Source organism: Trematomus bernacchii, unplaced genomic scaffold (assembly GCF_902827165.1).
Source record: "Trematomus bernacchii unplaced genomic scaffold, fTreBer1.1, whole genome shotgun sequence".
In the NCBI taxonomy this organism is placed as follows: Eukaryota; Metazoa; Chordata; class Actinopteri; order Perciformes; family Nototheniidae; genus Trematomus; species Trematomus bernacchii.
This window is the reverse complement of record NW_022987588.1, coordinates 6,583,726-6,595,878: the sequence shown is the minus strand read 5'-3', so window position 1 is coordinate 6,595,878 and position 12,153 is coordinate 6,583,726. Positions and strand designations below refer to the sequence as shown.

Below are 12,153 nucleotides of genomic sequence, written 5' to 3'. Positions count from 1 at the left end.
TCAGCTGCTTAATAATCCACTCTGTTTACCATCAGTTGCTAACTTTCTGTTTTGCTTTCTGAGCATGGTATGGTGTGTTTTTAGAGCTTTTTTGCTTAAAAAGTGAGTAAATCAGAGCAGTGTTGAACGGCCAAACAATGAGCTGAAACTCCTTTTTAAAGCTTAAAATGAACATTACTTGAACATTTTAATTTCATATAATGTGATTACAAATTGATTATTTATACCCACCAAGTAAATCAACCTTGTTTCTTTCCACCCCTGCACGTCATCCGTTGCTGACTAAAAACCTACCTGTATCAACTGCACCTTAATTGGCAAATAAAATCTAAGAAAAACACCTCGACACTTCTGTATGTTGCACTTAAAATAGTTTGACTTATTTGAGGATAATATACCTCCTGGATTCTTACTGTTCTGAATTTGCACCCTCATGGTTAAGGGCTTTTATTTTCAGTCGCTTTTGATTCAAACTAAATGAAGTGTGTTTACTTTCCTATGTTTGCTCTGTTCCTAAGAACCCAAATCAGTCTTGGACATGTTGTCACTTGTAGGCGTACATACTCTTGCTGTTAACTAGGAAATATAGACACTAAACCTTGTGCTAATTGTACTGTATGAGAAACTAAGATCAAAGAACGACCCGTCTCAGAGCTCATGTTTCCCCTCCTGTGGGCGGGGGTCTCCCTGGACGTCAGGAGAGCAGCAGCTCCTCCGCCCTGTGCACGCTGCCCTCAGTTGTCCAGGCTGCTCCAGAAAGTGTGCACGTGCTGCAGATGAAACTTGAAGAAGCTGCAAAGACTTTGGAGTAAAACTATTTTCATCGAGGCTCAGCGGACGGATCTGAACTCACCGGGACTAAACATGAACACCATGAAGGTGTTGGCTCTGCCCCTCCTCATCACTTTGATGCACAGTGAGTATTGTTCTGCTTTTAGGAACTTTATTAAGCACTTTACCAACGTTAATACACTCAGAAAAGAGGCTTATAGATCAATTGCAAGACGTTTTACGAGGGAGAAGTGCATGTGTTAAACTAAGTATTCCCTCAGTCTGTGGATGCTCCTACATTATTCACACCAGGTATTCTGTTGTTTCAGATTTGTATATCATTTGAAATCTGGGTCCATAATATCAACATCTTCTCTGAAGGCCTGCATAGAAGACGCAGAATTAAATATAAATCCTATATTAAAGGGAAAAGTTAGAGAATGTACCAAAATGATAGGTGTTGGTAGGGGGGTCCCTCATAAATGCAGAACACATGCAGGTTTTTTTTAATTTTTGTGTGATTGACTTCTAAATGAATGAAGAGGTTTTGTTAGGTGATGCATGTTTGGTCTTGCAACAGAGAAGCTGTGAAAAACTGTGATCAATGCTTATGATTTCAGCATGAAGCAGACTGAAATTATTTTGGTTTCATGATTTATTGATCAGTAGTGTTAGTGCACGTCAGAAGGAGAAATGTGATGCGTTCAGGGACTGCATCAGAGGCTGAGATTGTGCAGGGAGTGGTTCTGTTTGGGCTGCGTGTTTACATGAAACCCACTCTGATGCCGTTTGAACCCGAGATCTTCGGCTGATGAAACAAATCTCGTGGAGGAGTCTGAGATCCCAACGCTTCAGTTTGAAGATGGCCCCCGCCTGACCCTGTTGTTGATTGGACTGAGATGAAATACGACCACTTGCTATCTGGAAAAATGCATTTGGAGCGTTCGTGGGATCTCTCAGGGGCAGAAGCTGCTTTCCAAACAAAATGCTTTATGTTGATAATTGCAGTTTTGACGTTTGTTTTGATCTTCCTTGTATTTCCTTATGATCAGGGAACAAACTTCCTCACAGAGATTAAAATATATAAATCCTTATCCTCAGTCAGGACAAGGCTGATCAAAAATAAAGGATCCAGTGCATGGTGCTGGCATTATTTGCAAAGTGTAAAACCTTTTTAAAGCACTTTCTACTGCTATGAGAATCCTAAAAATGCATTTTTCTATGAGTAAAATAATCAGAAAACATGTAGAATACAATGCATGTAATTTATGTTTTTACTGTAGGTTAAATCGGGTTCATGGCAGAGAGGTTTAGGTTAAGCTGAGGGTCATGGTTAAAGGTTCATCCAGTGTGGAGTGCTGCACGTGTGTGTAGATATCTGTCTGTGTGAGTGTGTGTTGTGCCAGCTGAGGAGGGTAAGGTTACTTTCACAAAGAGCTGCTTTGTCTCAACAAGCATGCTCTCCACGCATGTGTGCGCCACACACGCACACACACACACACACACACACACTCATGCATTGATCCCATGTGTTCTCTGCATAATACCAAACAAGGTGTATGCATTATTACCTCGTATATTAAAGCTCCTTAAGTGATTCTCCGTCGTTGTTTTCTCCTTATTGTCTTGTTAAATTAGTTAAGTCCTTCAAAGGGAACAGCAGCTGGGAACGTTTGCAATAACAAATTGTTACCATGGATTTATAGTAAAAGAAACTGCACATTATCAATGGGATTATATTAATTAAAAAACATTATTTATCAATTTTTATTTAGATAAAACTTTGACTTTGGGTTTTCCTGCAGTGAAAACTTGTTGCCATTGAAGTTTATCAAAAATGCATTGATCTAAGCCGGCTACCATTACAGTTTTGGGGCATCTACAGCATATTTTTAGATTTAGACTCATACATTTTGTGGAGGAATGCAGTGTGTTCTGAAGGGACACTTCATTAGAGGAGGTTATCAGGTTGGGATTAGGCAGCTTGTCAGAGTCATCCATCACCTGCATTCCTACACACCACCGCTCCTGGCACCACCAGGCTGGTGTGTGTGGGGGTGTGTGTGTGTGTGTGGGGGGGGGGGGGGGGGTGTGTGTGCATCCAGACAAAGAGCAGATATGCACATATTCTGTCTTGGGAAGTTAACTTTTTTCTATATGGTGTGAATCCATGATGTTTGTCTGTGTTGTCTTAAAACGTGTGTTACGATGGATCATGTCATTTTTCTGGAAAACAATTTTACCTACAAAAAAGTAGCCTCAACCTGATTGTTTACTTAAAGTGAAAACTGTCTTGAAGATTGACCACAGCTGACCCTCTCTCCTACAGGTCCTCTCTTTCTGTCAGTGACGGTCAGCAGCAGCAAACCCAAAGTGGAGGTCCACGAACACACAGGTCAGACTCCGCTTATTTGACTTATCCTTAAAATCATACATTATGTGACTGAAGTTTTGTTCTTTTTAAACTTGTTCCTTATATCTTTAATGCTTTCACCCTAACTAAAGAGCAATTTAAAACCTTCACCAGTCTCAAACCATATTTTCCAATGCAGTTTGCCATCTAATTTTACATTTAGAGTCAAACTGATTGAAACAATGTGGCCTAATATGAAACTTTGACAATAGAACTTTAACACAGTTGTGACAGAAATCAACATATTTAGCAAAAATGAACCTAAACAGTTACTTCAAAGAAAAGTATATGTATTGTATTCACATTTTTTCTTCTTGTCCTACCAGATGCTGTGCTGGCCTGTGAGTTCAGGACGGAGAAAGATCAGAACCCCAGAATCGAGTGGAAGAAAAAGGGAATGGGGGTGACGTTTGTGTATTTTAATCACAAATTCACTGGTGAGCGACAGACCTGCAGGAATTCCTTTAAATCCTTTCTTCCCATCGTCCTTTCATAATCACCCTTTGATTTATTCATGTTGTTAAGCTGTGTGTACCTCTGTCCCCTCCCACCATAGGCCAGTATGCCAGCAGGGCGAAGATGGAGGGAGCGACGCTGACGTTTCACTCGGTTTCTCAGAAAGACTCGGGGGAGTATCGCTGCGAGGTGACGGCCAGTGAGGACCACGTGAGCCTGGGAGAAGCTACTGTGACGCTCAATGTGCTCGGTATGAAAGGGACACCTGCATCTGTTATAGTGAATATGAAAATATGCTTATATTAGAGCATCTTTAGGGTCTGTAATGTGATGTATCTTTGAATGAATGTGGGCAGGATTTGGTTATAAAATTCATACAACAAATTCAATTGAGAGATTTGAGGCTGCAAAGGTCTTTTAACCGCCCTCACTTGGGGTGTAAGATCAGGAGTAGGAGGAGAGTTTAATGATTTAAAGGTCACCTATTATGCTAAATCCACTTTTTTATATATTTTCTACATCAACATGTGTCCCCTCTGTGTAAAGAGACTCTGAAAGTTTCAGGAAAAAATATTCTCTCACTTTTTGTCCTGATCCATTTATATAAAAACCTGTCTGAAAATGAGCTGATCATATTTTGGCCACTTTATGATGTCATAACGATTTTTTGTCTTGAGTAACCATTAGCCAATCACCAACCAAGGTAACACCCCCCCACCTTATCCCCTGAATCTCGTCCTAGAGCACATTGTGTTCTTTTTAACCAAATATCTCTCAGAGGGGCATGGGGAGGGGCTCCTTATTTTCATCTAAAGTAACAGACAGAGAATCAGCACTTTTGAAACAGGGCTGAAACAGAGGGGATTATGGGATGCTGCAAAGATCTGTTTGGTGTTTGGAGCCAAACACTTCAGAGACATGTTTTGTATATATCTGAGACCTATAATATATTGATGAAAAACAGTATAATAGGGGACCTTTAATCAAAACCACAACCACCATTTTTTTTTAAATGTGAACCAACATTTTGCCAGCTGAATTTCCACCACACACCTCTTACTGTGAATATTGCTAATTCTATACTTTACGTAACTGGATCTGTTTCCCCCCTCTTCTTCCTCAGTGCCTCCTCACGTCCCGTCCTGCGAAGTGCCCAGCTCGGTGTTCGTGGGCTCCGGGCTAGAGCTTCAGTGTAAAGACAAACTCAGCGTTCCCCCGGCCACTTACCGCTGGTACAAAGACAACAAGGCCCTGACCCCCTCAGCAGAGACGCAGTACAGCGCCGACACCAGCAAGGGCACACTCGTGAGTACACACTAAAATTATTAATCTAATATATCATATTCCAATTACTTGTAGGGTGGGTAAGTTTGAGAAACCGGCTCGAGATACACTTTTTGTTATATTCCATGGAATGCTCTTAACATCCCGATAGCAATGAATATCTTAAGTGCTTTGACAACAAATCCATAAAAAAATGTCATCTGTGGAAGCCGTAGTACTGTAAAAAGCACGACCAATCATTTTAGCCGGCCCGGCTAAAATAACTGGATGGCCTACCTGCCTGTCAGCCTTCCATCTGTGCACAAATTTATCTCGTGCCCTCATTGGTCATGTGCACGTTCGTGTGTGTTGGAGGAGGGGCTCTGTAAGGAAGTGGGAGATTTTTTCCGGCTGTGTATTTTCAAATTCTAGCGCACTCGAGCTGGTTTCTCCAAAATTACCTACCCCGCCTTTAATCTATTTTATTTGTATTTACTTGTACTATTTTATCTGTTTTATTGTGTTGCATTGTTGGAGGAGCCTGTGACCTAAGATTTTCATTGATATTATCTACACTGTGTACACATGACAATAAAAGCCTTGAAACTTGAATCTTGAATCTTGAATCTAATATACAAACACCTGAATGCACCCAGGAGAATAAAGACTATACACATCTGTAAAGACACACATTAATCATCTGCAATCCAACTTTCACTTTGTGTTTTTCTGGAGCAGGAGTTTAGGAGTGTGACCAAAATAGACGCAGGGATGTACCGCTGTGAGTCCTCCAACAGCGTGGGAGCGCCCAAGAGCTGCGTGGCCCAACATCTCAAAGTCATTGATTGTAAGAGGTTTTAGTAAAACTCCTATTTAAAATGTACATGTCTCGCTTCACTCACCAAACACTGAGTAATTCCTCTCTTTCCCCCCCTCCCAGATCCTTTGAATACGACGGTTTTGATAGCAGGTGCTGCAGCGTTCCTGGCGCTCGTCCTCTTCTGCTGCATCTGTGTGTGTGTCTGCAGGCGCCGAGGCTGCTGCAAGAGTGAGTGGTCGTGTGATGTGTGTGTGTGTGTGTGTGTGAATTATGATTTTGCTGGATAGAAATGGTTAGAAATGTTTAAAAAGTGCATTCAAAATGTGTAAATGTGACAGGATTAAATGCATTCCTTTATCATTTTAAATGGAAAACTCAGTGCAGTTTTTGTGGTTTTAGGGAATATTATTATAGTGGTTTTAAGCGTTTTGTTTTTGTTTTATACTGCTCCTATCAGCCTTTTTTTATCAGGGAAATTACTCTAAAAAGCCACTGTACACCTGCTCAGCTTCAAAAAGCAGACATACCGATTAATTGACTAACTTGTAAGGTAAAGAGCTAAGGAACCTGACATTTGCCTCAGTAGAGTTGAAACCGAGTGAATATTGGATTTACATTTGTCAGGTTGGACAGAAACAGGAGTCTAAATGCATACTTGAGTAAATGTACTAATCACTATCCACCATTACCAACTGATTAATAGACAAATGTGCAGCTTAGTCAGTGACCATGACAAATGTTAACGTTTCTTCTTTGTCGTTTCTTTGAACAGAGGAGAAGAAAATGAAAAGGTGAGGGTTTGTTTCACTTGTTTCATCTGACTCTTTTTGCCGGTAACCGTGTATTAGTTGATAATGAACTCACACTGCCACCCTTTGTCTTTCAGCAACAAATCCTACAACCCTCCTCCTCCGCCTCCCATCCGCAACGTGAGTGATCAGAGGGATTGTTGTCGGGCTTGTTTTGCTTACGGTTGCCATTTAAATTCTGTTGATAAGTTGCTGATAACACTGGTCTCGGCTAATTAAAGGAAATGATTCATTGCATGTCTCTCTGCTCTTTTACAGATCAAGCACTACAAACAAGCTCACTCCTTCATGATCTAAGAGCGAAACACTTTGACTTCAAACCATCCAGAATATAAAGTGTGTACTTCTTCATAAACACACAGGAAAGTTACTCGAACTCGCCTTGCTTTTGGCATGTTTGGCATGTTTCCAAGATTTAATGTTCATAAACGTCTTTATCTTTCTCATACTGCCCGTCGGCAGTATGAGAAAGATAAAGACGTTTATGAACATTAAATCTTGGAAACATGCCAAAGTAGGGGCACACAATACAAATATGAACCTGAAAATTAGAATAACAAAGCCCCTTTAAGCAAAAGCTAAGATTTAAACAAGATTTTCTACTCTTTGTATAGCCGCTTTCACACCAATTACTTTGCCGTACTTAGTGCCCAGCACTTAGTACCCCCATGGAACTAAGTACAGATCGCGTTCACACCGGAATAAGTTCCCTGAGGGAATATTACGCAAATGAAGCCGCTGACGTCACTTCTTCTTCTTCTGCTTTGGGTTTACTGGCAGGCCGCAAACCACTTCACGGCGTATACTGCCACCCGAAGTCCCCGGAGTTGGGGACTGGCTTCAGTAGAAGCTGCTGGGAGTCCCAGCAGCTTCTACTGAAGCCTTCCGAGTAAATTGCCAGAACGCCGACACCTCCTCATCTCTCCACCGCTCCCATGTTTTTTTTTGTGTTGCCATAAATTAGTCTCTCTCCGTTGGTGCGCTGGGCTAATGCTAATGCTAATAATGCTAATGCCAGCAAATACAATGGCGGCTTCACAAAACTTTTCAGAGTTTTACGGGGCGTGGTTTGCAATTCGCCCAGCCAATCGAAATTGGTACTTTTTTCTCCCCAGGATAGTACCACCTCTCTAGCAGGCACTAAAAATGGGGGTAAAAGTTCTCGGAACTAAGTACTCTTTTTGGTGTGAACGCAAAATTCCAGGCACTATCGGAACTAAACGGGAAAAGTACGGGGAAAAGTACTCCGGTGTGAACGCGCCTTTTGTATCAACTACAAACCATCAGTAATGTAAATAGTGGCTTTATCTCAGCTCCTTCAAAGCCACATTATATGTTAAATTGTCATATTTTTCTCGAGTGTAAAGACCGTTTTTATATCTTTTTTTTAACACATTTTTCCAACTTTTCTCAGACTTGATAGGCCGAGTTCACAATGCAGTTTAATCTATTTTCCGCCACCTATAGGCAAGAAGCTGTTATTCATCCAAATACTGTATAGATTGTATCCTTCTTATTGCCTTTCATTTATATTTAGATGCAGAGATGTTGGTTTTATATGAAGTTGTTTTTTCTCTTTGTCATTTTTGGTATATATATATATTTTTTAAATGTGTGTGTTTGTGTGTTGAGCTTATGATTGTTTAATATTTGGCTGTATAAATTCAAATAATGTGAATTGAGCGACAAATGAACGGGTGTCTGCACACACTGAATTGTGCTTTGAAAAGCTTTTGAAAATATTTTGATACTTTTTTGATGTTCAATAAAGAATGATGAAAACATAATGGTACATTGGATTTTATTGGCTTATAGTTTTAGGTATTATTAGCTAATCTAGAGATACATCTAGTCTGGTTAGCTGAATGCTAATGCTTACAAAGAGTTAACTATACTGTTTAACATAGGCAATGTACAAGTGATAGAAAGATATACCAAATATAATACAATTCTAATAAAATCAACTAAATTCAGGTAATTCTTTCAGAAGGTTTCCACTTGTTCACGGTTCATAAATAAACTTTAAGAAAAACATTAAAATGTATGTGCTCGTTTTTAAAGGGTTTGACCCCTTTGATCGCAGATACAACAAGATAAGCTAAAAACAGAACGTAAAATGCTGTACTGTGGAATAAAATACTGCTTATTGTAATAATAAACATGTGAGCTGCAACAAAATAATACATGTGTGCCTTCATAGTATGATTGTTAATAATAATATATTCTGCAACTGTACAGAAGAGCGTATTTTCATTGTGGCAGTAACAGACGGCAATGTTGGAGAAGCAAACTTTAATACATTATTGAGATATGACATCAACTCCTACTTCCCAATTTAAAGGTAATCTATTATGCAAAATCCACTTTTTCATGTCTTTTATACATCAACATGTGTCCCCTCTGTGTAAAGAGATTCTGAAAGTTTCAGGAACAAAGACCCCCTCTCTTTTTGTCCTGATCCATTTATAAAAACCTGTCTGGAAATGAGCTGATCAGATTTTGGCCACTTTATGATGTCATAACGATTTTTTGGCTTGTGTAACCATTAGCCAATCACAACCAAGGTACCCCCCCCCCCACCTTATCACCTGAATCTCCTCCTAGAGCACCATTGTGTTATTTTTAACCCAATATCTCTCCGAGGGGCGTGGGGAGTGGCTCCTTATTTTCATCTAAAGTAACAGACAGAGAATCAGCACTTTTGAAACAGGGCTGAAACAGAGGGGATTATGGGATGCTGCCATGATCTGTTTGGTGTTTCAGCCAATCAGAGACAGGTTCTGTATATATCTGAGACCTATAATATATTGATGAAAAACAGTCAAATAGGGGACCTTTAAGGTTTCTTGACAAATCAACAAGAAACCTTACATTTGAAATTTAAAAACAAGTGAAATTTGTTTAGAAATATTTCTAATTTCTTTCTTTGAAATGCAGTCTGCTTCGCTTTCCCAGACAACACTTGATGTGTGTTTGTTCCTCACTAGATGGCAGCACAGCCCTGACTCGGCTCACAGCGGCTCAGACAGGCCTACAGCTGCCAGCCGTTATCCATTATTAGTCTACAAACAGAAGCACTGTTGTTCTCCTCCCTTTGTACTCGTGCTTCTCCGTATTGTGCCGCCCATACATTAGAAGCCGTGGAGAGCACTGATTTCCTGCTGCTTCACTTCACTGTTGTTTTAAACAAGATGCATAGTCTGAGTATCACGATTTAAAGATATGTCTCATGTTTAGACCTTCACATTTTGGATTTTACATCATGATGTGAAACTGCCACAATGCAAACTGTGTGTCAGGATCAAAATGTATTCTCGTACATGGCCATAACCTCCTCTAATGATGACGTTAAGTGGCTCGTATTGATTTGATAATGTGGCTGTTTGGTAGCTCCAACCTTTCTGATCCTCCACTCTGGCTGCAAAGAAAGGAAATCAGCCAAGCTCTAAAATATGCAAATGTTGTTTCACAGTCGGTGTGAAAAGCCTCAATGGGAACTGCTTCGGTTTCAGCACACTGACAGGGTTTTCTATGGAAGGTATTTATAGGCTCAGGATGTCTGCATTGAAGTCATTCATTACTCATTACTCTATCACAAGGGTTTCTGTGTTACAGACAATATAATGTGTATATGGCAAAATGAAAAAACAAAGCAACCTATGGGACATTAAGTTACGTCTTTTAGCAGGTATGTCTTTCTCTCCTTACACAGCTCCCATTATTCCACAATGTGCACTACAGTACTCTTTGTCCATTATATATCATTTTGACTAGACATTTGGGAGACATTGGGAGGCCCGATGCCCGAGCCCCCTCACAGATTGTAATTTTTTTTACATTTTAAATACATAATAATAATGAACTTCTAAAATGAATGTCACATTTTGAGATGGAGCTAATTAAAAAAATCAGTTTGAAACTAGATTTGAGAAACCTCAACACCCACGGTCCAAACCAACAGGTATGTCTTTTTTTGTTGGCTGGTAAGTTCTTTTTGGGAAGACAGTTAAGGCGTGACACACATTATTATAGATGTGGCCGTTATCACCCATTGTTTTTAGGCACTACCCAGAGACTGACATATTAAAGCCTTAGTTTAGCATTTTGGCAGTTGCCGTCTTTTGCAATAGAGTGAATCAAAGTCCAACCAAACGCAGAACAAGACACTTTTAGGATTCTATAATGTTCCATTAAACCTTCATGAACTTAAAACACACATAGAAAGGAAAGATGAGGGGGCAACCTTAGATGGTAATATGTCCTTTACAAGGTAGCCATGCCTTTAAGTATACCTCACTTTTTACGCTTAAAAAAAAAACCTTATGTTAAATTAACATCATTATGTTTTAAAGAAGATTTAAAGGGGACCTATCATGCAAAATGCACTTTGTGATGTCTTTTATACATAAATATGTGGCCCCGGTGCATCGGGGAACTCACGCAGCGTCAGAAAATAAAACCCTCTCTCTTTTCCTCCGTACCCAAATCTTTTAAAAACAGGGGTACAACGAGCGGATACAGATTTGCTGCCGATCTGACGTCAAATTGGCAGCGGACCCACAGAAAGTTGCTATCAGAAACAATGCCTGACGTGTTTTGGACGTAATCTTGTCTTTGTTTACATTAGCAAGCCTCGCTAACACTCAGAGCTAACCTGTACTGGAGAGCACATGTGTTTAAAAAGCAGGAAATAAAAAAAGGAACTCACCTTGTGATTAACCCGCAAGAGAAAAAGCATTTGAGCTCCATACTGTTTCAGAAATAATCTTTGATGTGGTTTAGAACAGGATGGCGTTTTATCACAGCAGAATTTAACTTTATCTCCGGTAGAATTCTGATCAGGCATTAGCTCCTCCGCCTCCTCTTTTTTTTTTTTTCAAGCTAAGGACCCAAAATCCGCGTTTCTCTAACAGGGCTGCAAAAGAGGGGTATACGAGCAGTATGAGGCATGGCTACAATGGGTGATCTGTTTGGTATTTTAAGCAAAAAACTTCACAGACATGTTTTGTATAGGTATGGCCCTACAATATATTTTTCCAATATAGCATAATAGGTCCACTTTAAAATAGCAATGGAGCCCATTAGTTCATGTTCACAATGAATACTGAGTTAATAAATCAAGTTAGTTTTTTAAACGACTCTATTGGACTAATTTGTTTACTTTAGTGACATAATGACATCACTATGTAACACACGCACTTACCTCTCACATTTAGTTATTAGCATACAGTTGGGACTACAATAAGGCCCTATGGGAAACAATACTGTATAGTGGAATATACTGACAGTACAGTAAATTGTCAGCAGTTCTAGACACAGCGTAGGAGTTTCCCTCGACGTGTACGAATGCATCGCTAGCAATGAAACATAAACAAAAGATCCTTATCAGCCAAGCGGAGTTCCTGGCTGAACTTGAAATATCAGTTATACGAGCAAACAGACACAAAGAGCTCCAAGGGATAGAAATCAGATGACTGGAAGTACCCAAATGATAGCCACACAAACGCACGCACACACACACAACAACACACACACACACACACACACACACACACACACACACACACGCGCACACACACACACACACACACACACACACACACACCACACACACACACACA

The 12,153-nt window shown here is 40.0% G+C and overlaps 1 protein-coding gene across 1 annotated transcript; it reads left to right on the top strand.

Annotated features, from left to right (window-relative positions):
• Window positions 1-689: 689 nt before the first annotated feature.
• Window positions 690-7,216, top strand: jam2b (junctional adhesion molecule 2b). The gene is made up of 10 exons (XM_034128424.1): window positions 690-916; window positions 3,101-3,166; window positions 3,511-3,621; window positions 3,741-3,890; window positions 4,764-4,945; window positions 5,642-5,750; window positions 5,844-5,951; window positions 6,496-6,514; window positions 6,610-6,652; window positions 6,791-7,216. The coding sequence occupies exons 1-10, from the start codon at window positions 865-867 to the stop codon at window positions 6,827-6,829; spliced, it is 879 nt and encodes a 292-aa protein (XP_033984315.1). The 5' UTR covers window positions 690-864; the 3' UTR covers window positions 6,830-7,216.
• Window positions 7,217-12,153: the final 4,937 nt, after the last annotated feature.